Raw genomic sequence first — 24,480 nt, forward strand, 5'->3', positions numbered from 1 at the left:
TGCCTAATTAATATTTCACAGCTTAATAAAAAATTTCCGAAATTAGTAGGGTGTCTTAGTAGTACTATCCCGTACTATTATACATGCACAATCATGCTCATTTTTATCGCTCGAAAATAATACTGGCCTGTTGTTAACAAATATTTTCAAAGCTGACCTAAAACAATACATTTCGCTGAAAGTTGTGGCAAATGTTTCAATGAATGTTTAGGTTATTTTCTAAGTTAAACAAGAGATGTACTGAATGATTTTAACCAAACCGGACAACCACGGCTGGCCAAAGATTGCGAGAACAAATCGTAGACAGTAGCAACGTAGGTGTGTTATGTGTAATAAAACACATTTGTTATATTTCACCTTCACAGAACAACTGACAAAAGAGAAGCAGACGATGAGAATAGCGAGATGATTATTTAAAATAAAACACTGTACACACACCTGTAATGTTCTGACAACGCTTGACATCTTGCTCGTCGTCAGTATAAAGAGTGAAATATGCTGCCTCGCAACAATACATGCCCGAGTCTGAATACTTTGCATCCCTGATCACCAGTTCTGTTTTTGCTTTGTCCCGTTCCAGTCGACCGTGTGCGTCCAAAGTTTCTACCCCATAGAAATTAAACGTCCAGTTCCTCAGTGGCGATGGCGGCCTCTATGAAAGTAGCATGGAATTTTAAAAATTTAGGTTTTCGCTTATTTCCAGAAATTAGTTGTAACGAAAGTAGTCTGCGTTTATTATGTGTTTATAATTAACTTTTCTATATTTATTGTTTATGAATTAAACCTTTGTAATATGAAAAAAAGTACTAGTAGTACTACTTTATGGATCTACTAGACCAATGGTTCTTAACCTGGGTTCGATCGAACCTCAGGGATTTTCTGAAGCAGTCTCAGGTGTTTGGCGGACAGATACCCGGATTGAGAAGGGTTCGGTGAATGCCCATCATACTGGTGGGGTTCGGTGAATGCTCATATGATACTGGTGGGGTTCGGTGAATGCTCATATACGGTTTGGGTCGGTGAATGCTCACATGATACTGGTGGGGTTCGGTACCTCCACACATTTTAAGAGTCATATATTTTGTTTGGTCTTTTTTTCTTTGAGATAGATTGTTCAAGGTTAATTGGATTGGAAATATTTGGTCTAGGGATATGTGTCCTGTCATCTAATTTATGTAAGCGTGTATTTGGTCTTTGAATATGTATCCTGTCATCTAATTTATGTAAGCGTGTATTTGGTCTTTGGATATGTGTCCTGTCATCTAATTTATGTAAGCGCTATTCGATCTTTGGATATGTGTTATGTCATCTAATTTATGTAAGCGCTATTTGATCTTTGGATATGTGTCCTGTCATCTAATTTATGTAAGCGTGTATTTGGTCTTGGGATGTGTCATGCCATCTAATTTATGTAAGCGTGTATTTGGTCTTTGAATACATGTCCTGTCATCTAATTTATGTAAGCGTGTATTTGGTCTTTGAATATATGTCATGTCATCTAATTTATGTAAGCGTGTATTTGATCTTTGAATATATGTCATGTCATCTAATTTATGTAAGCGTGTATTTGGTCTTTGAATACATGTCCTGTCATCTAATTTATGTAAGCGTGTATTTGGTCTTTGAATATATGTCATGTCATCTAATTTATGTAAGCGTGTATTTGATCTTTGAATATATGTCATGTCATCTAATTTATGTAAGCGTGTATTTGATCTTTGAATATATGTCATGTCGTCTAATTTATGTAAGCGTGTATTTGGTCTTTGAATTTATGTCATGTCATCTAATTTATGTAAGCGTGTATTTGGTCTTGGGATGTGTCCTGTCATCTAATTTATGTAAGCGTGTATTTGGTCTTTGAATATATGTCCTGTCATCTAATTTATGTAAGCGTGTATTTGGTCTTGGGATGTGTCCTGTCATCTAATTTATGTAAGCGTGTATTTGGTCTTTGAATATATGTCCTGTCATCTAATTTATGTAAGCGTGTATTTGGTCTTTGAATATATGTCCTGTCATCTAATTTATGTAAGCGTGTATTTGGTCTTGGGATGTGTCCTGTCATCTAATTTATGTAAGCGTGTATTTGGTCTTTGAATATATGTCCTGTCATCTAATTTATGTAAGCGTGTATTTGGTCTTTGAATATATGTCCTGTCATCTAATTTATGTAAGCGTGTATTTGGTCTGAATATATGTCATGTCATCTAATTTATGTAAGCGTGTATTTGGTCTGAATATATGTCATGTCATCTAATTTATGTAAGCGTGTATTTGGTCTTTGAATATATGTCATGTCATCTAATGTATGTAAGCGTGTATTTGGTCTTTGAATATATGTCATGTCATCTAATTTATGTAAGCGTGTATTTGGTCTTTGAATTTATGTCATGTCATCTAATTTATGTAAGCGTGTATTTGGTCTTTGAATTTATGTCATGTCATCTAATTTATGTAAGCGTGTATTTGGTCTTTGAATATATGTCATGTCATCTAATTTATGTAAGCGTGTATTTGGTCTTTGAATTTATGTCATGTCATCTAATTTATGTAAGCGTGTATTTGGTCTTTGAATTTATGTCATGTCATCTAATTTATGTAAGCGTGTATTTGGTCTGAATATATGTCATGTCATCTAATTTATGTAAGCGTGTATTTGGTCTTTGAATATATGTCATGTCATCTAATTTATGTAAGCGTGTACGTAAAATATAAGAATAGACATTGGAGGACATGTAGTCTGGAAGTCTCTAAAAAATATTTATCTCAGAAAACTTTTGCAGAGCCAGAACCTTGGAACAGCTGGTCTCTAAACCAAACTCAAACAACGATGTAACAAGTTTAGAGTTTAAACTAAAAAAACCTAACCGTAACTTTACCATGACATGAAACAAACTTACCCTAACTTTGAGGGGATAGGAACCCAGGCCTAATCTGGCGTACAATCTTTCTTCCCCCTGATACATGAACAAGATGGCCAAATAATACAAGCCATAGGTTTGTGCCGGCACGCCAGCCAAATTAGAGTCACATGTCACAGTGAAGGCTCCCTCTGCTTTCGCTTCTGGTTTATTCACTATGATATTGTGGGTCACTGTAAAATTAGATTTTAAAACAGTAACTTTGATATATTCTTTCATATGTACACGTCTCGCTATTTCAATCATAAAGTGTTTACGACATTTAAGCTATCTTGCTTCCGATTTCAAGTTTGTGTCGTGTCTGAAAATGATCGATCTAGCTGAAGAGTAGTAACAAAATAGATCGTTTATATAAAGCCGAAGTAAGTCCAGATACATTTTTGGTTAAAGTTTAATTTTATTGTTTAGATAACTATACTTTAACTGCTATTGTTGAGACGCTAATAGTTTAAAGGTTATTGTCGAGATGGTTATAGTTAAAATGTTATTGTTGAAATTAATTTAGTTTAGCTTTGGTTTCCTGAGAGAATCCTTGATGTAGCAAACAATGGGCTATGTAAACAGGCCTGAGGTTCACTGATTAATCACCAGTTATGGTGGGTTGTAGTATGACAAATAACAAACACAACGCACCTCTAAGGGTTGTAGTATGACAAATAACAAATACAACGAACTTCTAAGGGTTGATGTAACTAGTATGACAAATAACAAACACAACTTACCTCTAAGGGTTGATGTAACTAGTATGACAAATAACAAACATGTCTTACCCCTAATCTTCTTGCATCTAGACACATCTCGGGTATCATCATTTAAATCCTGGTAGGAAGCGTTGCAACAAAATATACCAGACTCATGCCATTTCGCATTTTTCGCCGACAGTGTGATACTAACTGCATCTCTATCCGGCAAACCACGGTGATCCACTTTGTTTGGTTCTCTCACTTTATAGGTCCAGAGCCTCATACTTAACGAATATGTGTTCCATTCTGAATACTACATGAAAAATAAATGATAGATACATCTGTATTTATTTTAAATCCATTATAGTACAATCTATATAATACTAAAGTCCGAAACTTTTATATTTATTTGCTTGTTGTTGTTTTTTTTTGGTCGTTTTCTTGGTATTTGTTTTTTCTGTTCCTCTTAGTACGAGCGCCTGGTCTATGTGTAAGACTGTAACATACGTACTTTTGTACAGTAAAATGATCTTTTTTTATACGTAATTTTATTTTTTAAAAATAATAAATTAATTGATGTATTCATGTGTTGAAAACCCCATTTTATTATAAAAGTTCAAAACAAATACTCTATTTACTTATTTTTCAATAGAAACATGGCTTCACGGAAGACCATGTTGCCCATTCAAAAAATTATAAAGCATTATAAAGCTAAATTTTCTGTCGGCTACAACTTTAATGAAACATAAGTTTCCTTTTCTAAAAAATTGTCCGACAAAATTATCAATTTTGAATAGGATAAGCTTAGCAGTTCTTATAATTTGATTATACAATAAATTTATCTAGATCTACCGATAAGCTAGCTTTAAGCTTTGGAGGAAAGTAGGCCAAACCATAATTAACTAGTTAAAAAGAAACAAAGTATGCAAACACCATTAAGAATTGAGTTTCTTTATTAAACTATATTAGTCTGTAAATATCTATTTATAAATGTATATATACAATTTAAAGAAACAGTTCATTATTACAACACTGGTGCTTTGTATCATATGAAATGTTTGTGCGCATTTTCTCGCTAAATTCAATGAAAGAAATTTCAAATTGTTTTACATTTTTAAAAATATTTGTATAAGCCATAAAGACGACTTCATTTTCCGCCATATTTATGTCTGCATAATTTAAATATTTTGAGAATAATATACAAGGGCATCACTCAAAACAACATTATAAATATAAGACTAATACAAGAAGAGTGAGTTCCCTTGACTTCACAATTCTCAATATATTACATTTATGTCTGCATAATTTAAATATTTTGAGAACCTTCAACGCAAGTGCTATTTCGTTTCATTTTGATAGACTTCTGTATTTTCTTAATTATATTATTTAACATTCTGAAATCAAAACTTGCTTGGTGATTATAATACCATTAGATATTTTCAAAATTTAAAATGCAGCCGATTTTATTATTCAGGTTATTCAGGTTTGACTTTTTTAAAAAGACCTTAAAAGCTGCATTGTTTACTCGTTATTATTTATTTCATCCCTAAATAAGAACTCATTTCTTAATTTAAGAGTGGTCGAGTGTTGGTTTGTTTTTGTTAATGTTCAGGTTGGATGTTGTGGTAAGGGTAACGGTTTATATTTATTTTTGTGTTTTTTTTTTTTACAGCATCCCGTGTATGGCCTGACCGGGACGGCTAGTTTGATATAAATCTTTATTTCTAAGCAATTGAATTGGTTAAATTAGGATATACATTTAATTCAGAATATAATTTATTTTGATTTTACTTTCTTATGGAGGCTAAGTAAAATAACTCAATATATTTTCTCTTAACAAGTATCTAGTAGCCTGTGAGAGTCGACAGCATAGAAGACACTTTTTGGAAACAAAATCGCGGGTCCGAATTCGTTGCAGTCAATTTTTTTTTGTTGAGTTTCTTAACTAAACTGTTGCAGTGTTTTTAAAAGACAAAAGCATATTGGCTAAGGTGTGACGTTTTATATGAATGACCACCGTTATCCATGGATAACGGGTGGTCTAGTTAAAAACTAAAAGCTCAATGAATATATTTGTCGAAAAGAAAAGTACAACAAATGTATTTACATTTCTGAAGTATTACTTTAAATTAGCTATAAAATCTCAAAGACATATTAATTTTCAGTAACTTTTTAAAACTCATGTTGTAAAACACCATTTATTTTTAAAACAATTTGCAAATATATGGTTGTGTTAAATAAAAATATAATCCTCTGTTTGTAATGTTAATTTTGTAAAATCTCATAAATCATTTATTATTAGGGCTTTTTAAATACATCGGATTTATTTTTAGGTGCTAATGATATCACAAAAAAAAAAATTCATAAAAAACGTTTTAATAACAAGCTTTTATGTAACAATGCACTAAAAAGTAGAAAATAAATTATAGACTACTATTTAAATAACTATAAAGAAAAGCGTGGGTCTCATTAGTATCTATTGGATACCTTTACTAATGTTAAGGAAGACACGCACGCTTTTCTTTATAGTTTTTTAAATAGTAGTCTATAATTTATTTTCTACTTTTTAGTGCATTGTTACATAAAAGCTTGTTATTAAAACGTTTTTTATGAATTTTTTTTTCAGTACTTTACATGTTTTATTTACAATAGAGTTACATGACTAAAAACCATTGCGCGCCTACTGAACATCACGTTCAGTAGGCGCGCAATGGTTTTTGAACGCAGCCATTACGTGATGGCGCAGCTATTGAAGGTGATGACGCGTGTGGTGTGGTTGGCTAGACATGCCTACTAATTCGGTCCAAATTTTAATTAATTAATAAAAAATTAATTAGGCATCCAATTAAGTAAAATTTAGTTTCAGATTGCATTGTCTTCATGTCTTGACCCACGTGCCAACTGTGAATCGTGTCGGTCAAGTAGAAGTTTCCGAATTTTCACTCCTGCGTTTCTATCTAGACAGACTGACGACAGAGGAAGTGAGTTAAATAAAAGCTTGTAAAAAGAATTACCATTAAAAGATAGCAATGTTGCTGTAACGAAAAGGTACAACTATTTCACTTCGCATGTTTCTATTTATAAAATATGCCATTTGAATTTGTTGTTTTTTAAAACTGATTTTATAGTTTTCCATTTGTTTGTATTCCTGATGATAAATTTATAATTTATAATTTTGAATTGTGCTTAAAAATTTCTTAAATTGTGTAAGCTGAAATTTTACTATCCAACCTTAAAAGTTTTTATCATCATTTTCCAAAAGTTGTCTGCAAGTAAAATTCAAAATTGTTTATATAACAGTTATGGTGATAGATTAATACTAGACAGTACACCACGTATGTAGCATGTTAGGGGATAACACATGAAGAAAACTTGAAGTGTATCGGCATTTGAAATATGTTCGTCTGCGTCAAAAAGTATTTTACTTTCAAATATATATATATATATATATATATATATATATATATATATATATATATATATATATATATATATATAATTATTTTTAAAATATATTGTTTTCCACATAGTTATAAACGCTTTTTAAGTATTGGCAATTTTACATTTTGGGTTTTTTCCCATTAGTTCTATTCTAGTCTTCTACTTACATAATAAGTGCTCTTGTCGATAGCCCTGTATCTTACAAACGTTTCTATCTCATCTATTTCATTCGTCCATCCGATAGACATGGAATACAAGCCTAGGTTCTGTCCCTTGCCTGGCACTCCAGCCAGATCAGAGTTACACGACACGGTGTAGTCCCCACCCTCAGTCAGCACACTTGGTTCAACGATCCGACTGTACGGATCTGACAAAACAGATATGTTTGGTGTTAAAGTTTGCCAAGAAAGTGTGTGGTAGTTGTAGGTTTGTTAGTGGTGTCATTAAAAAAGTGCGTTCTTTTTTCATTTTTAACAAACGTCTTGTTCTTTGAGTTTCTTTCAGACTTTTTTCTCCTGTGAGGCACTGAAAACTTTCGTGGTGGCTGACTAATTTTTCCTGGTGGCGGACACTGGTAAAAGTATAAATTTTCTATATAAAGAGAGCGGTAGTTGTGCTTCGGGAGGGTGTGCCTGAAAGAACCTGTGTGTCTGGCTTCTGGTGGGTGGGGTGTTTCTGAAAGAACCACTGGCTTCTGGTGGGTGGGGTGTTTCTGAAAGAACCACTGCCTTCTGGTGGGTGGGGTGTGCTGAAAGAACCACTGGCTTCTGGTGGGTGGGGTGTGCCTGAAAGAACCACTGAGTCTGGCTAGCCCACTACTTACATTGTGCCGCAACTGACCAGCAAGCAAGTAATGTTAATACAACTTTGACTAGCTCCATGGCTTGTCTCGATCTGTTGACTTAATCAATTTAGATCTAGATCTAGACCAAGTTGTTAAACTAATATTAGATTGGAGTGCTTTTTTCATCGTCCTGTCGCGATGCAAACACGCGCAGATATAAAAATGTAGCACGTTTTGGATTGAGACAATGAATTCGGTGTGCATTTCTGCTTCAAGCTATACTAAAGAAAGAGAGTGTATAGCCTTCGAACACTATTCGTAGTTAGATATTTTAAGCTGAACAATCATAATATTTTTAAAAATTTACCTTCTTTTATATGCATGCATAGTTATTTTTATTATCTTCTGTATGAATTCAGCTGTTAACTGTTTAATACCGAAATATTTGAGCTTCATGCAGTGCAGCTAGTTCTTTATAGTAGGTTCTATACCTTTTGGCTCATTTTTTGAAATGCTCCCCCCCTATTTTTCTTAGTAAATATAAAATCTTTAAAAATCAACTAAGCATCCAATTTGTCAAATTTGATGTCAAATTGCATTGTCATCAGGTCTTGTTAACTGTTCAACACCGAAATATTTGAGCTTCGTGCTGGTATTATTCGAGCCAAGGGTTCTATTCCTTTTGGCTAATAGTTTATTTTGTTATGCTTTCCACCCCCCCTCCTCCACCTATTTTTCTTAGTGAATATTAATTCATAAAAAATCAACTAAGCATCCAATTTGTCAAATTTGCATTGTCATCAGGTTTTGACCCACATGACAATTTTGAATTTCGCTCAGAAATACAGATAGACAGACAGACAGACAGAAAGACAGTGGAAGGAAGTTTTAAAAAAAAAAGCTTATTACCGAGTTTTAGTAACAAGCTGTTATATAAATTTTCACTAAACAAATGATTTTCTTTTAATATATAATCATGCACTACTATTAAAATAACTATAAAAAAAGCGTGTGTCACTATATTATCTATTGAATACTTTTGCAAAAATTTAGGAAGCATATCACGCGTTATACACACTGGGGCGGCTTGGCCTAAATGAGATTGGTAGAGCGCTAGGCTGCTAACCAGAAAGTCTCGAGTTCGAACATGGGTCCAAGTCAATAGAACGTCCCCGAGTCCACTCTGCTCTGATGGCTACGTAACTCATGTTAGGGAAAATAGACGCAGCTAGGCAAAGTGCTAAACTCACATTTATTTCTTTTGGCGAAAAAAAGGATATAATATTCAAATAAGAAAAAATCGTGAGTTGGAGGGAATTCTAAACAGACTATCTCAAGACCAACACTTTTATCTACCACCAAGTCAAACAGAAGTGGTCATCAAAACTGAGACAGGCTCCAGTTACATATACAAATGCAAGTACAATCTGCACCTGCTCTTCTGATACGTGTTAGTAAGTGCAGAAATGCTTAAAGCAGAAGCCAAAGACATTTAAAATCATCTGTAATATTTTGTAAGAAATCTGGAACAATGAAAAAGCCCCAGATGAATAGTAAATTAAAGTCAAACAAGTGTGCGTTCTGTCCCCACTGATTTTAACTTAGTAATTGATTGACCTATTACGATAAACAGTGGCGTAGCGAGGTCGGGTGTTACCCGGTGCGGCACTTAATGGTGTCACCCCCCAGAGGCGTTGCGACCCTTCCCGGGGACAAACTTTCAAGTTTTCGATTTGCACCCCCCCCCCTCAAACTTTCGATTTGCACCCCCCCTCAAGTTTTCGATTTGCGCCCCCCCTCAAACTTTCGATTTGCACCCCCCCTCAAGTTTTCGATTTGCACCCCCCCCCCCCCCCAAACTTTCAATTTGCACCCCCCCTCAAGTTTTTCTCTATATATTTTGCTATTTTTTACCTTGGTGTCACCCCCCTAAATGGTGTCACCCGGTGCGATTCGCAACCCTCGCCCCCCCCCCCCCCCCTCGCTACGCCCCTGACGATAAACATCAAACAAATAGAGGAATTAAAATATTTTATATATTTAGGCAGCACTATCAATTACGAAGGAGACTATAACTAATTACTCAAATACTTGATAAAAACAGCTATTAAGATCACATACTTATGTATACAATTTCGCATAGTTAAATGAAACAGCAATCAAGTTGTTTGGTATTTTATTATTTTTAGAAACAAGAAAAACAGTAAATTTTACCACGTACGAATATTCAAGGTCACTCAAAAACTAATACTGTTCTAGACATAAGATTTTAAAATTGTAGATGAAATTTTGTCTACGTAACTAAAACGTGTTTAATTGGTGTGTAGTTGTGTGACAAAAAATTACATAACGGCAAATGAAACGTTCAAACATTTTTATTGCGGGTAGTGGAATAAATTTCATCCAAATAAAATATTGTTGCTTCCTTTTTTTGACGAGATAAACTTTCCAATATTTGGTAACGTCTCTCGTTTTCAGATGTTCACGTGAAATAATTGAGATATATTTTCAAATTCCTTAATTATCTGAAAAATATTATAGATATTTTATTAAAGGTTACAATACGTGAACATCTTACTATTCAATTATCCAACGTTCATTTAGATACAGAGATAAGGTATGGATTTCTTATTGATAAGTTAGGAATAGGTTAGTAATATAATATATATTAATGCCAGTATAGAATACGTTCCGATACAGGTAGAGGAATAGGTAAAAATAAGAATTGCGATATGGAATATAAAAGTGTATAGGGAGAGTAATAGGGAAACCGTTATGATTAAGATAGTGATAGCGAAAAATATATGTACTCGATAAGTATTGCAATAGCAAAAACGAAATGGGAAAGGGACAGTGATAAGGAAAAGGATATGTTTAAGGAACGGATGGCTATAGCTATAGGAATAAAGCTAAGGCTAATGATACGTGTTAGAGTAGGTGTAAGGAAATGGATGTAAATAGTGATATGGATAATTATAGGGATAGTTATAGGGATAGCGATAGAGTTATGCTTGTATTTAAGTTTATGTTTCTATTATTGTTTTTGTTTGGAATTGTTGTTGTGGCAAGGTTGTTTTGTTCCGCTAAAATAAATGAGACATTTATATTGATCATGAAATCAGTCGATGTCACGGCGTACAGAGTCTCAAATAACCTCGCATACCCCTACCCCTCCACATAAACAGCAAACATTATAATATGAACGTCAACTAAACTCAATTGAGCTCCATTCTGAACTCAATACAACATCAAACATATACAAAACGTAAACTCACATAAGCATTGTCAGTAGATCAAAAGTAATGTCAGTTTAGACCAGGTTTCTCCATCTACGGCCCGCGGGTCGGATGCGGCTCGTGATGACCTCTCATCCGGCCCGCGGCGATTTTTTTTGTTTGTTGGAGATGGCTGAGGAACTTTGCCCAGAAAATTGAAAACAATTTGAAAACACAGCTTTCAGTGCAAATACCATTGCCCGCCTTCGTGGCTCAATCGTGAAAAATGCATCAAGTTTCGCCATTTTTCAATTGCAATGGATGTGTCGCTGGACAGCTGTTCTACCCCTCAACTGCTTGTGTTCATTAGAGGTGTGGATGTAGACATGAACATAACACAAGAACTGGCTTCCCTACACAACATGTATGGCACTATTACTGGAGAGGATATATTCCATGAGTTAAAAAAATCTGCTGATTGTAACTTGGACTGGACTAACCTCAGTTGCCAGACAGTTGATGGAGGAAAGTACAAAAGTGGCACAAAGAAAGGCTTGGTTTAAAAAGCGAATGAGAAAAACATTCTACAACCAATGTTCCTGCACTGTATTATTCATCAGCAAGCTTTGGACATTAACAGTGTACTGAATCCTATCTATGGTAAAGATAGTGAATTTCATTCTGCCACATCGGCTCAACCACAGAACGCTAAAAGACGTGTCAAAAAAAACAAACACGGAATCGCAAGATTTACCATATTACACAACAGTAAGATGGCTAATTGTGAAAAAGCTCTACGCAGAGTATTTAAGTTAAGTAAGAAAATATTTTACTTCATGGATAGTAAAGGCAAGCCACAGCCATTAATGTCTGATGAAGAGTGGGTACAGAAATTGGCCTCTAATGCAGACTTAACTAGTCATTTTTATTTTTCTGAATCTAAAACTCCAAGAGAGATCTAGTTTCTGATCTATACACCCACCTTAAGGCCTTCAGATCCAAACTTGTCATGTTTAGTGAACAAGTAAAGACCAACCACTTTCAGCAGTGCAAAATCTTCATATAAGTTTTAGCCCATGAAAGACTTTCCTAATATTAAAATTTAAAAAGTACCTTTTAAATTTTGGAACAAAATACTTGTGTGAACAAACATTTTCTAAATTAAAATACGTGAAGAACATTTTGAGAGCAATCCTGGACCTCGATTGTGTTGAAATTTGTATATATTTCTATGTAAAGTATATTTCGTTGGGGGGGGGGGGGGGGTAGTTGACGTTTTTCGGAGGGGGGGGGGGCTCCGCGCAACCCAAATAGATGCCTGAGAAACTGGCCCCTGAACTGATATTTGATAGTTAATGCGGCCCTCGGGCTGAAACGTTTGGAGACCTCTGGTTTAGACCAACTTACAACATCAGTAGACCAACTAACACATCAAACTTACACAAGTAATGTCAGTAGACCAACTAACACATCCAAATTACACAAGTAATGTCAGTAGACCAACTAACACATCCAACTTACAACGTCACTAGACCAACTAACACATCCAACTTACACAAGTAATGTCAGTAGAGAAACTAACACATCCAACTTACAACATCAGTAGACCAATGAACACATCCAAATTACAACATCAGTAGACCAACTAACACATCCAAATTACACAAGTAATGTCAGTAGACCAACTAACACATCCAACTTACAACGTCACTAGACCAACTAACACATCCAACTTACACAAGTAATGTCAGTAGACCAACTAACACATCCAACTTACAAAATCAGTAGACCAACTAACACATCCAAATTACAACATCAGTAGACCAACTAACACATCCAACTTACAACATCAGTAGACCAACTAACACATCCAACTTACACAAGTAATGTCAATAGAGAAACTAACACATCCAACTTACAACATCAGTAGACCAACTAACACATCCAAATTACAACATCAGTAGACCAACTAACACATCCAAATTACAACATCAGTAGACCAACTAACACATCCAACTTACAACATCAGTAGACCAACTAACACATCCAACTTATACAAGTAATGTCAATAGAGAAACTAACACAGCCAACTTACAACATCAGTAGACCAACTAACACATCCAAATTACAACATCAGTAGACCAACTAATACATCAAACTTACACAAGTAATGTCAGTAGACCAACTAACACATCCAATTTACAACATCAGTAGACCAACTAACACATCAAACTTACACAAGTAATGTCAATAGAGAAACTAACACATCCAACTTACAACATCAGTAGACCAACTAACACATCCAAATTACACAAGTAATGTCAGTAGACCAACTAACACATCCAACTTACAACGTCACTAGACCAACTAACACATCAACTTACAACATCAGTAGACCAACTAACACATCCAACTTACAATATCAGTAGACCAACTAACACATCCAACTTACACAAGTAATGTCAATAGAGAAACTAACACATCCAAATTACAACATCAGTCGACCAACTAACACATCCGACTTACACAAGTAATGTCAATAGACCAACTAAAAAATCCAACTCACAACATAAGCAGACCAAATAATACATCCAATTTACACGAGTAATGTCAGTAGACCAACAAAAAGACCAGCTGAAATGTCCACACTAGAACATCCATTTCTTGAGAGTTTCGTATTCTGGCCGACTGAAACGGATTAAATGATTGAATGCAATTAATTTACACGAGGGTATATACTTTCAAACGCCAGTTCACTGATCAGCTGTTATTCTGTCATAACTAAAAATAACCTTTAGATTCATTGAAATATTTTTAAAACCTTTAAAGTTTAATGAAACTGAAAAGAAAATTGAGCAAGTTTATTATAATAATTAAACACGTTATGTAATAAGTAGTCCTACAGGTTTAGGGAAATAATGGGGAAAATTTTAGCGATAGATGAGTCTAAATAAACGTTTACAAATCCTTTCCAGTGTACACATTATTTAACTTTTGTTCGGTTCTTAACGTTTGTTGGTTCAAGATATATTAGAATTTGTAAGCTTCAAGAGGGATATTGAGTAAATGTTACAATATATAATAGCGCCACCCTCCCCTCCACATTATGCGAGTATATCCGCGTAAGCTGAAACTATTTATAATTTAGAATAAAAGACACAAACAAGTTTAAGGAAATGGTTTCCATCATTACTATTGTATTAAAAGTTGTTTTTTTTTAAATGTCGCCTTCAAAGGATTAAAAAAAAACTTCAGCTTGCAATTTTTTAAAGAAATTAAATGCATGTATTTTAATTACAGCGCGCACGAATAAATTTGAATGAACAATTATTGAACATACTTCACTTAAAGAATACCTAGATTTAAAGGGTGGCTCACAAAGATAAACGTATAAATATCTAGTGGAATCTACATCTAGCCCTAGCCTAAAAAAGTAACACTATTTATTTCTTTAAACTTAAAGCAAATGAAAGAAAATGAAACATCTTACCTTTAAGGTTCTGACATTTTTTATTTTGGCCATCACGTTGAGCACCATAATACCTTGTATCCCCGGTGACATAATTGTACCATACATCACAGCAATATATGCCGGCGTCTGAGGGTTGTGCTGCTCTCACCGTCAGTGTAATTTTCGGTTGGTTCCTCTCGTACAACTGGGCATGGTTCATTTTCCCTGCTCCCGGTTGGTTCAACGGGGGAAGGACGCCTTTGTCAGCTCCCCTGAAGCTCACACTCCAGTGGCTTGGGGTTTTGTACTGCGGCAACAAAAGTTCAAAGCTCAATGCGCGTCTGAAACTTGATCAATTCACTTTCAATGTATGCAAAGTAACTAAAATGAATCTTCCTTCTACTGATTTTTTTTCAGATTTAAAAGTTTAGATGAAGCAGAAGCGCATCCAGGTTTTCGGTGTAGGGGGAGTGAAAAGAGCAAAAGAGGCGCCAAATTTGAAAGATAAAGGAGTCGAAGCAAAAAAAAAAAAAAAAGAAAACCAGAAGCCCTTACATATTTAACGTTTGAGCTAAAATTCTGAGTTAGTTTGTTTAAAATGGCAGTTGAATTTAACATGGGCTTTGTAAAAAAAAAAGCATTTTGTCGTTGTTGATTTTAATCTGAACGCCATTGTCTGTATCAATGTCATTAGGCAGGTTTTACTGGATTTCAACATGTACAGTGGGCTGTGTATCATATGGCAGAGTAGATCTGAGTAATTAAAGTCATCAATTTGTTGAGCCCCTTGAATTTCAGTTTGTTTGTTGCCCAAACGTGTCATTAGGTCGCAGGACTTCTCCAAGCAAACATTTAACATTCCATAATTTAAACACAATAAAGCACTTACCAGAACCGATTTTAGCAATCTACTGTTCATGAAAGCTCTTGCTTCAGGGTTTTCTGTACCAGATGACCACATCAACACAAATTGTCGTACGCCATAGATCAAATCGGGCACGTCAGCCAAGTCGGCATCACAGAATACTGAGAAGGGTTCACCAACAGAAACTGCTTTCGGCTCTACAATCTCTCTATGGGTGACTAGAAAAGTATATTTTCATTTTAGAATTTTTATTTATTGCAACCTTGTGTATTACATCAACATCCTCTCATCCAGTGTTTAATATACAATTATAAATGAATAATTTTTTTTTACAGTTCTATAATAAACACTTAAACAAGGAACCATGTTGTTGGGGGATGAAGGGAAGGGATGTAACACAGGAATTCAAGGAATGGACTGGGTTGGCCGTTGTAGAATTACTTCAAACAGCAGAAGATTATAAAAGCTGACAAAAAGGTTGGCGGTTGTAGAATTACTTCAAACAGCAGAAGATTATAAAAGCTGACAAAAAGGTTGGCCGTTGTAAAATTACTTCAAACAGCAGAAGATTATAAAAGCCGACAAAAAGGTTGGCCTTTGTAGAATTACTTCAAACAGCAGAAGATTATAAAAGCTGACAAAAAGGTATTTAAAAATTAAAACATTGTCCGGCAACATACCCCCCCCCCCCACTCCCCCATACACACACTTACTTTTCCCGTGGGTTTATGGTATAATTGACGGTAAAGTTGATGAGATAATATTATGTTTTAAGTTTCAGTTTAGATAAAAATTTATGTTTAGGTAAACAAAATTATGCTCAGGTAAAAAGGTATGTTTAGATAAACAACTTTAAGCATTTTTTGTGCTTAGGAATAGATTTAAGTATTACAAGAATTAGATTTGTTTGATACAAAATAATTACTTATTTTTAAATTTGTATAATGAATACCTTTTTCGTATTGAGCAATTTAATATTTACGTGTTTTGAGTGTGAATGCGTTTATAAACTAATTTCATTTTTACAAGTTTTTGTTGAACTTGTTTCTTCTTCATGTCGTCCTGTCGCATGTCGTAATAGACCAAAACAGGTGAACGAAATTTCGAGCACTTCTAACTGATTAATTCGTTTCAAAGTAGGAACGTGGGTCTAGACTTGAAGACAATGCAAACTGACATCAGATTTAACTTCATTGGATGCCTAATTAATATTTCACAGCTTAATAAAAAATTTCCGAAATTAGTAGGGTGTCTTAGTAGTACTATCCCTATTATACACGCACTAACATGCTCATTTTTATCGCTCGAAAATAATACTGGCCTGTTGTTAAAAAATATTTTCAAAACTGACCTAAAACAATACATTTCGCTGAAAGTTGTGGCAACTGTTTCAATGAATGTTTAGGTTATTTTCTGAGTTAAACAAGAGATGTACCGAATGATTTCAAACAAACAGGACAACCACGGCTGGCCAAAGACTGCGAGAACAAAGCGTAGACAGTAGCAACGTAGGTGTGTTATGTGTAATAAAACACATGTGTTATATTTCACCTTCACAGAACAACTGACAAAAAGAGAAGCAGACGATGAGAATAGCGAGATGATTATTTAAAATAAAACACTGCATAACACACCTGTAATGTTCTGACAACGCTTGACATCTTGCTCGTCGTCAGTATAAAGAGTGAAATATGCTGCCTCGCAACAATACATGCCCGAGTCTGAATACTTTGTATCCCTGATCACCAGTTCTGTTTTTGCTTTGTCCCGTTCCAGTCGACCGTGTGCGTCCAAAGTTTCTACCCCATAGAAATTAAACGTCCAGTTCCTCAGTGGCGATGGCGGCCTCTATGAAAGTAGCATGGAAGAAAAAAATATGTTTTTAGTTATTGCCAGAAATTAGTTGTAACGAAAGTAGTTTGCGTTTATTAAGTGTTGAAATTAACTTTTCTATATTTATTATTGCTTATTAATTACACTTTTGTAATACGAAAAAAATAATACTAGTAGTACTACTAGACCAGTTATTCTTAACCTGGGTTCGAACCCCAGGGATTCGTTGAAGCTGTCTCAGATGTTTGACGGACACACATCAGACTCATTTAATTCACGTTCGTTTTGAATTATTGAGAAGGGTTCGGTAAATGCTCATATGATACTTGTGGGGTTCGGTGAATGCTCGTATGATACTGATCGGGTTCGGTGAATGCTCCTTAGAAACTGGCGGTGGTCGGTGAATACACTTATGATACCTCCAAAACTGTTTGGTTGGAAATATTTGATCTTGGGATACATGTCATGTCATCTAATTTATGTAAGCGTGTATTTCGTCTTTGAATATATGTCATGTCATCTAATTTATGTAAGCGTGTATTTCGTCTTTGAATATATGTCATGTCATCTAATTTATGTAAGCGTGTATTTCGTCTTTGAATATATGTCATGTCATCTAATTTATGTAAGCGTGTATTTCGTCTTTGAATATATGTCATGTCATCTAATTTATGTAAGCGTGTATTTGGTCTGAATATATGTCATGTCATCTAATTTATGTAAGCGTGTATTTGGTCTTTGAATATATGTCATGTCATCTAATTTATGTAAGCGTGTACGTAAAATATAAGAATAGACATTGGAGGACATGTAGTCTGGAAGTCTCTAAAAAATATTTATCTCAGAAAACTTTTGCAGAGCCAGAACCTTGGAACAGCTGGTCTCTAAACCAAGCTCAAGCAACGATGTAACAAGTTTAGAGTTTAAACTAAAAAAACCTAACCGTAACTTTACCTTGACACGAAACAAACTTACCCTAACTTTGAGAGGATAGGAACCCAGGCCTAATCTGGCGTACAATCTTTCTTCCCCCTGATACATGAACAAGATGGCCAAATAATACAAGCCATAGGTTTGTGCCGGCACGCCAGCCAAATTAGAGTCACATGTCACAGTGAAGGCTCCCTCTACTTTCGCTTCTGGTTTATTCACTATGATATTGTGGGTCACTGGAAAATTAGATTTCAAAACAGTAACTTTGATATATTCTTTCATTTGTACACGTCTCGCTATTTCAATCATAAAGTGTTTACGACATTTTGCTACCAATTTCAAGTTTATGTCGTCTTTAGATAACTATAGTTTTATTGTTATTGTTGAGATGTTATCGTTCAAAAAGCTATAGTTAAAATGTTAGTATTGAGATGGCTATAGTTTTAAGGTTATCAGTGGTGTCGCTAGAAAGAAAGTATATATATATATATATATATATATATATATATATATATATATATATATATATATATATATATATATACTTTCTTTCTAATGGGGGGGTTGACACCACGGTTGACACCCGACCTAGCGATACCACTGATATTTTTACAATTTAAATATATGCCGCATAATTAATCATTAATGACACTGACAAAAAGCATTTTTCTTCTGTACATTTTGCAATTTTTTGCTATGGTATCACCCCCCTCCTAAATGGTGTTAATCAGTGCAGTCCGCTCCCCCACCCTGCCCTTGCTACGCCTATGAACGTTATTGTTAGGTTATCGTTTAAATCTTATTATTGAGATGTCTATAGTAAATATTTTGCGGACAGAGAGAGAGAGAGAGAGAGAGAGAGAGAGAGGGAGAGAGAGAGAGAGAGAGGGAGAGAGTAGTGCGCACATGGGCTTTTATATATTAAGATTGTTCAGGTGGCAATAGTTGAAATGTTATTCTTCAGATGGCTATGGTTACAATGTTATCGTTCAGATGGCTATGGTTACAATGTTATCGTTCAGATGGCTATGGTTACAATGTTATTGTTTAGATGGCTATGGTTACAATGTTATCATTCAGATGGCTATGGTTACAATGTTATCGTTCAGATAGGTGTAGTTTTTCTTTTGTTTCCTGTGTGAATCCTTGGTGTAGCAAGTAACGGCCTCAGAAGATAGCCTGGTAGAGATCAATCTAATTCAAATGACAAACCAGCATTCTACAAAATTTGTTTTAACTTATATGGTACTAAACAGTTCATAAAGAGACCCTTGTTATACTGGGTTGTAGTAATTAATGTGACAATGAACAACAACAACTTACCCCTAATCTTCTTGCATCTAGATGCATGTCGAATATCATCATTCATATCCAGGTAGGAAGTGTTGCAACAAAATATACCAGACTCTTGCCATTTCGCATTTTTCGATGACAGTGTCATATTGATTGCATCTCTATCGGGCCAACCATGGGAATTCACTCTGTCTGGACCTCTCATTTGATAGGTCCAGAACCTCATATTTGTTTCATATATGTTGTTTTCTGTACGCTACATAAGAAATGGATGACATACCCATCTATATTCAATAATTTTAAAATACAGCAAAAACTATAAGCGAACAATAGAGATTTACTGATTAAACACCGTACAACAAATCTGCACTGTTTACATTTGCACAGTATATATTTATATTAACGATTATATCTAAAAGTCATATATTGATTTTCAGAAACTTTTTTAAAATGCATGTTGTTAAAATAACTTAAAAAAAACGTTGCAAATATATGGTTGTGTTAAAAAAATCCTCAGATTGTTATGTTAATTTTGTAAAATCTCATAAATCATTTATTATTAGGGCTCTTTAAATACATTTAATTTATTTCGAAGTGCTAAGGATTACTAAACTTTTTGTTATTATTAAAAAAAATTCAATATATCTGAGACGGGAAACTATAAATATTGTACATCGCACGTGTCTATTTATAAAATATGCCATTTGGATTTGATTTACTAAACAGGTATTATGGTTTTCCATTCAATAAAAAGCAGTACATCAGGTAAGTGAGGACATAAAATGCCGTATCAACAAGTCTAGATGTGCCTTCAACTCACTGCGCCCGATGTGGAGGTGCACGGCAGTGCTGCTCTATGGCTCGGACACTTGGAGGGTTACGAAGACAAATACTGATAAGATACAGGCATTTGTAAACAAATGCTTACGACATATACTTAAAATAAGATGGCCAGACAAAATATCAAACAAAGACCTGTGGCAAATTTTAAAGCAACAGCCAATATCAAGGCCCGCAAATGGGGATGGATCGAACACACATTAAGAAGAGAGAAAAAAACCATCGCAAAACATGCTATGGACTGGAATCCCCAGTAAAAAAGGAAAGTGGGCCGGCCAAAGAAAACATGGAAAAGAACGGTTGGAGAAGAGGCGAAAACAGCTGGGCTCACATGGGCACAGATTAGGGGAGCAGCCCAAAACCGAGTCCACTGGAGATATGTGGTTGCAGCCCTTTGCTCCCCAGGGGCCACAAAGGAAGGATGATGACATCAGGTAAGTAGCTGGATAGGGGTAACGCTTGTAGGAAACTTTACGTGTGACAGTATAGGCCAACATGTGTGTGTGGGTCAGGTTAAATAACTATATTATATGAATGCTGTATACATGCGTCAGTATACAGAATGTGTTCGTGTTTTTCAGCATTTGAAAGTTGTGCAAGTTTGTCATCTTGTTTTTAATTTGTTTCCTTAGCTGTAGTTCATGTAACCCTTTGAACCCTTTGAATATATATATATATATATATATATATATATATATATATATATATATATATATTGTTTTATACGTAGTTATAAGTGCCTATTAATTATTTACATCTCAAATGTGTGTTTTCCCCATTAGTAGTAATCTAGACGTCAACTTACGTAATATTTCTCCTTGGTGATAGCCATGTATCTTACAAACGTTTCCATCTCATCTATTTCATTCGTCCATCCGATCGACATAGATAACAAGCCTAGGTTCTGTCCCTTGCCTGGCACTCCGGCGAGATCAGAGTTACACGACACGGTGTAGTCCCCACCCTCAGTCAGCACACTTGGTTCAACGATCCGACTGTACGGATCTGACAAAACAGATATGTTTGATATTAAATATAAATATAATTTCTTCCACTTCCGATAATGTTAGTCTCAAACGCATCTGAATGAAATATTTTTGAAGATTCGGCGCTGAATAGGTTCCTTGGTGCTTTGACCACAGGTGCTTTGACCACAGGTGCTTTGACCACAGGTGCTTTGACCACAGGTGCTTTGACCACAGGTGCTTTGACCACAGGTGCTTTGACCACAGGTGCTTTGACCACAGGTGCTTTGACCATAAGGGTTTTGACCACAACGGGCCTTTGACCACAGGTGCTTTGACCATAGGGGCTTTGACCACAGCGGAGCTTTGATCACAACGGGGGTTTGACCACAGAAGGCGGTTAACCATAATATATAGATTTTAAAATATAAATTATAAACTGTTATTTGATTTAAATTTATGATACAATTAATACGATTTTATAAATGTTTCCTGTGCTTTCTCAATGCTCTTGATAAAGTAGTTTTCTTTGGTAAAACGTGCAAAACATAATCTGCGAAAGTTGAAGCGACTGTCGTTTGTGTTGCTCCAGTCTTCTTTTCATTTCTCCAACATCTCTTTTTGCCAAACCATAGCTAATGGTTCCTTCGTGTGCTGAAAGAACCAATGAGTCTGGCTTCTGGTGGGTGGGGTGTGCTGAAAGAACCAATGACTCTGGCTTCTGGTGGGTGGGGTGTGCTGAAAGAACCACTGGCTTCTGGTGGGTGGGGTGTGCTGAAAGAACCAGTGGCTTCTGGTGGGTGGGGTGTGCTGAAAGAACCACTGAGTCTGGCTTCTGGTGGGTGGGGTGTGCCTGAAAGAACCACTGGCTTCTGGTGGGTGGGGTGTGCTGAAAGAACCACTGGCTTCTGGTGGGTGGGGTGTGCTGAAAGAACCACTGGCTTCTGGTGGGTGGGGTGTGCTGAAAGAACCACTGAGTCTGGCTTCTGGTGGGTGGGGTGTGCTGAAAGAACCACTGGCTTCTGGTGGGTGGGGTGTGCTGAAAGAACCAGTGGCTTCTGGTGGGTGGGGTGTGCCTGAAAGAACCACTGAGTCTGGCTTCTGGTGGGTGGGGTGTGCCTGAAAGAACCACTGGCTTCTGGTGGGTGGGGTGTGCTGAAAGAACCACTGGCTTCTGGTGGGTGGGGTGTGCTGAAAGAACCACTGGCTTCTGGTGGGTGGGGTGTGCTGAAAGAACCACTGAGTCTGGCTTCTGGTGGGTGGGGTGTGCCTGAAAGAACCAGTGAGTCTGGCTTCTGATGGGTGGGGTGTGCCTGAAAGAACCACTGAGTCTGGCTAGTTCACTACTTACATTGTGCCGCGACTGACCAGCAAGCAAGTAATGTTAATACAACTTTGACTAGCTCCATGTCTTGTCTCCATCTGTTTGACTACAGCAATCAAGATCAAGTTTTTACACTCAAGGTTGTTTTTTCGACGTTTTGTCGCGGTGCAAACACGCGCATGTAAAATATTGTAGCACAGTTTGGGTTGAGACAATGAAGTCGACACTTGGTGTGCATTCCTGCTTGAAGTTTCAGGTATACTATGGAAAGAGGGTGTATAGCCTTCGACCAATTATATTTTTAACTACCCTATAAACTCAGATTAGGAATATGTATTTCTGCCTTTACTAATCGTTTGTAAAAGAAAAACGCACACACACACACACACACACACACACACACACAAACACACAAACACACAAACACACAAACACACAAACACACACACACACACACACACACACAAACACACAAACACACAAACACACAAACACACAAACACACACACAATATATACAGGAAACTGGGAAAAACATTTATTTAGATTGTATATTAGTACAGAAACAAAGCAAAAACTTGGAAAATTATTAAAAACCACAAATCAAACAGCCACAACAAATAAAGCAATCATACTTAACTTAATTAACACGACTTAAAGAACGGAAGACGAAAACAGACTAATAGCAACGGCTATTTATAGATCGACTATCTATATAATATCTATCTATATATATAATTCTCCTCTGCGAGCCGTTAGAAAACAAGCTGCAAGCGCCTCCTTACAGTCCCCTCTCTTTCTCTATACCACCCCACCCCACCCCCACATTGTCTGCTGAGCTGTAGTCACGTTAATGTTTACAAACCGTACGGCCAGGTTTAGTGACGGCTATTAGGGGCAGATAATTTAGTTTGAACCGACTTTAAACTTACAGGAGGTAACTAAGAGGAGGCTGCTTTCACGGGGGGGGGGGGGGGGGGGGGGTCGGGGTTAGGGGAAAGGAGGGGGTTAGTGTTTTAAAGCAAATATTTTCAGTGGCAGCATTGGTACTGTCGAATTCACAAATTATGAATTACTGAAAAGTAGAAAATAAATCAACTAAATAGCGGCGTATGATACGCCGCGGGTCGGCTCGTATTATATAATTCTCTTCTGGGATCAGTTAGAAAACAAGCTGCAAGCGCGCCTTTGCAGTCCCCTCTCTTCCTCTCTATCACTATCGGTCTATCACTACCACCCCCACCCCCACATGATCTGGTGAGCGGTGTTCACTCTGTTTACATTTTACAATCATAGAGACGGGCTTGGTGACGGCTATTAGGGGCAGATAATTTAGTTTGAAACGATTTTAAACTTAGAGGAGGTAACTAAGAGGAGGCTGCTTTCACGTGGGGGGGGGGGGGGGGGGGTTAGTGTTTTTAAGCAAATATTTTCAGTGGCAGCATTGGTACTGTCGAATTCACAAATTATAAATTATTGAAAAGTAGAAAAAAAAACAACTAAATAGCGGCGTATGATACGCAGCGGGTCGGCTCGTATGGGAATAAAGGAATAAGATCAGGCTTTATTTAGCAAAATACTCTGAAATCGAGTTGAAAGAAATATTTCAAGCACAGCTAAGACAGACTGGGAACTCTCACCTATGTAAAAATAAAAAAATGTTTAGAAATTTTTGTAAAAAATGTATAGAAAAAATATAAAGTATTAATTTTAATCAAGACAGTCTCAAGCCAAACATCACTCGATCAGCCCTCGAGTAAATTAACGTTAGAATAGTTTTAGGTTTCTCAGGTTTTAAAAGGGCACAATCTGAATGATTAAAAGAGATACACACATCAACCCCCCCCCCTCACACGTACACAGACATTCCCCCCCCCCCCCCCACCCAACCGGAATGGCGGATAAATCAAGGGCAGCGTACCCCCATCGT

General features: G+C 36.0%; 2 protein-coding genes and 1 long non-coding RNA gene across 3 annotated transcripts; all 3 read right to left on the bottom strand.

Annotated features, from left to right (window-relative positions):
• Positions 1 to 409: 409 nt before the first annotated feature.
• Positions 410 to 7,991, bottom strand: LOC131946805 (uncharacterized). Its single transcript, XM_059307771.1, has 5 exons — positions 7,872 to 7,991; positions 7,216 to 7,415; positions 3,695 to 3,920; positions 2,904 to 3,097; positions 410 to 652 (listed from the first exon to the last, which is right to left on the bottom strand). The coding sequence occupies exons 1-5, from the start codon at positions 7,927 to 7,929 to the stop codon at positions 410 to 412; spliced, it is 921 nt and encodes a 306-aa protein (XP_059163754.1). The 5' UTR covers positions 7,930 to 7,991.
• Positions 7,992 to 10,219: 2,228 nt separating this feature from the next.
• On the bottom strand, positions 10,220 to 14,765 carry LOC131946799 (uncharacterized). Its single transcript, XR_009387796.1, has 3 exons — positions 14,538 to 14,765; positions 13,614 to 13,735; positions 10,220 to 10,357 (listed from the first exon to the last, which is right to left on the bottom strand). It is a non-coding gene; the product is annotated as an uncharacterized LOC131946799 (long non-coding RNA).
• A 468-nt stretch (positions 14,766 to 15,233) lies between these two features.
• LOC131946810 (uncharacterized) lies at positions 15,234 to 22,684 on the bottom strand. The gene is made up of 7 exons (XM_059307784.1): positions 22,579 to 22,684; positions 21,068 to 21,267; positions 19,453 to 19,678; positions 18,172 to 18,365; positions 16,998 to 17,211; positions 15,388 to 15,581; positions 15,234 to 15,251 (listed from the first exon to the last, which is right to left on the bottom strand). Exons 1-7 carry the CDS (start codon positions 22,634 to 22,636, stop codon positions 15,234 to 15,236), a joined length of 1,104 nt encoding a protein of 367 aa, XP_059163767.1. The 5' UTR covers positions 22,637 to 22,684.
• Positions 22,685 to 24,480: the final 1,796 nt, after the last annotated feature.

Source organism: Physella acuta, unplaced genomic scaffold (assembly GCF_028476545.2).
Source record: "Physella acuta isolate Inbredline_101_S28 unplaced genomic scaffold, ASM2847654v3 ptg000054l, whole genome shotgun sequence".
Taxonomy (NCBI): Eukaryota; Metazoa; Mollusca; class Gastropoda; family Physidae; genus Physella; species Physella acuta.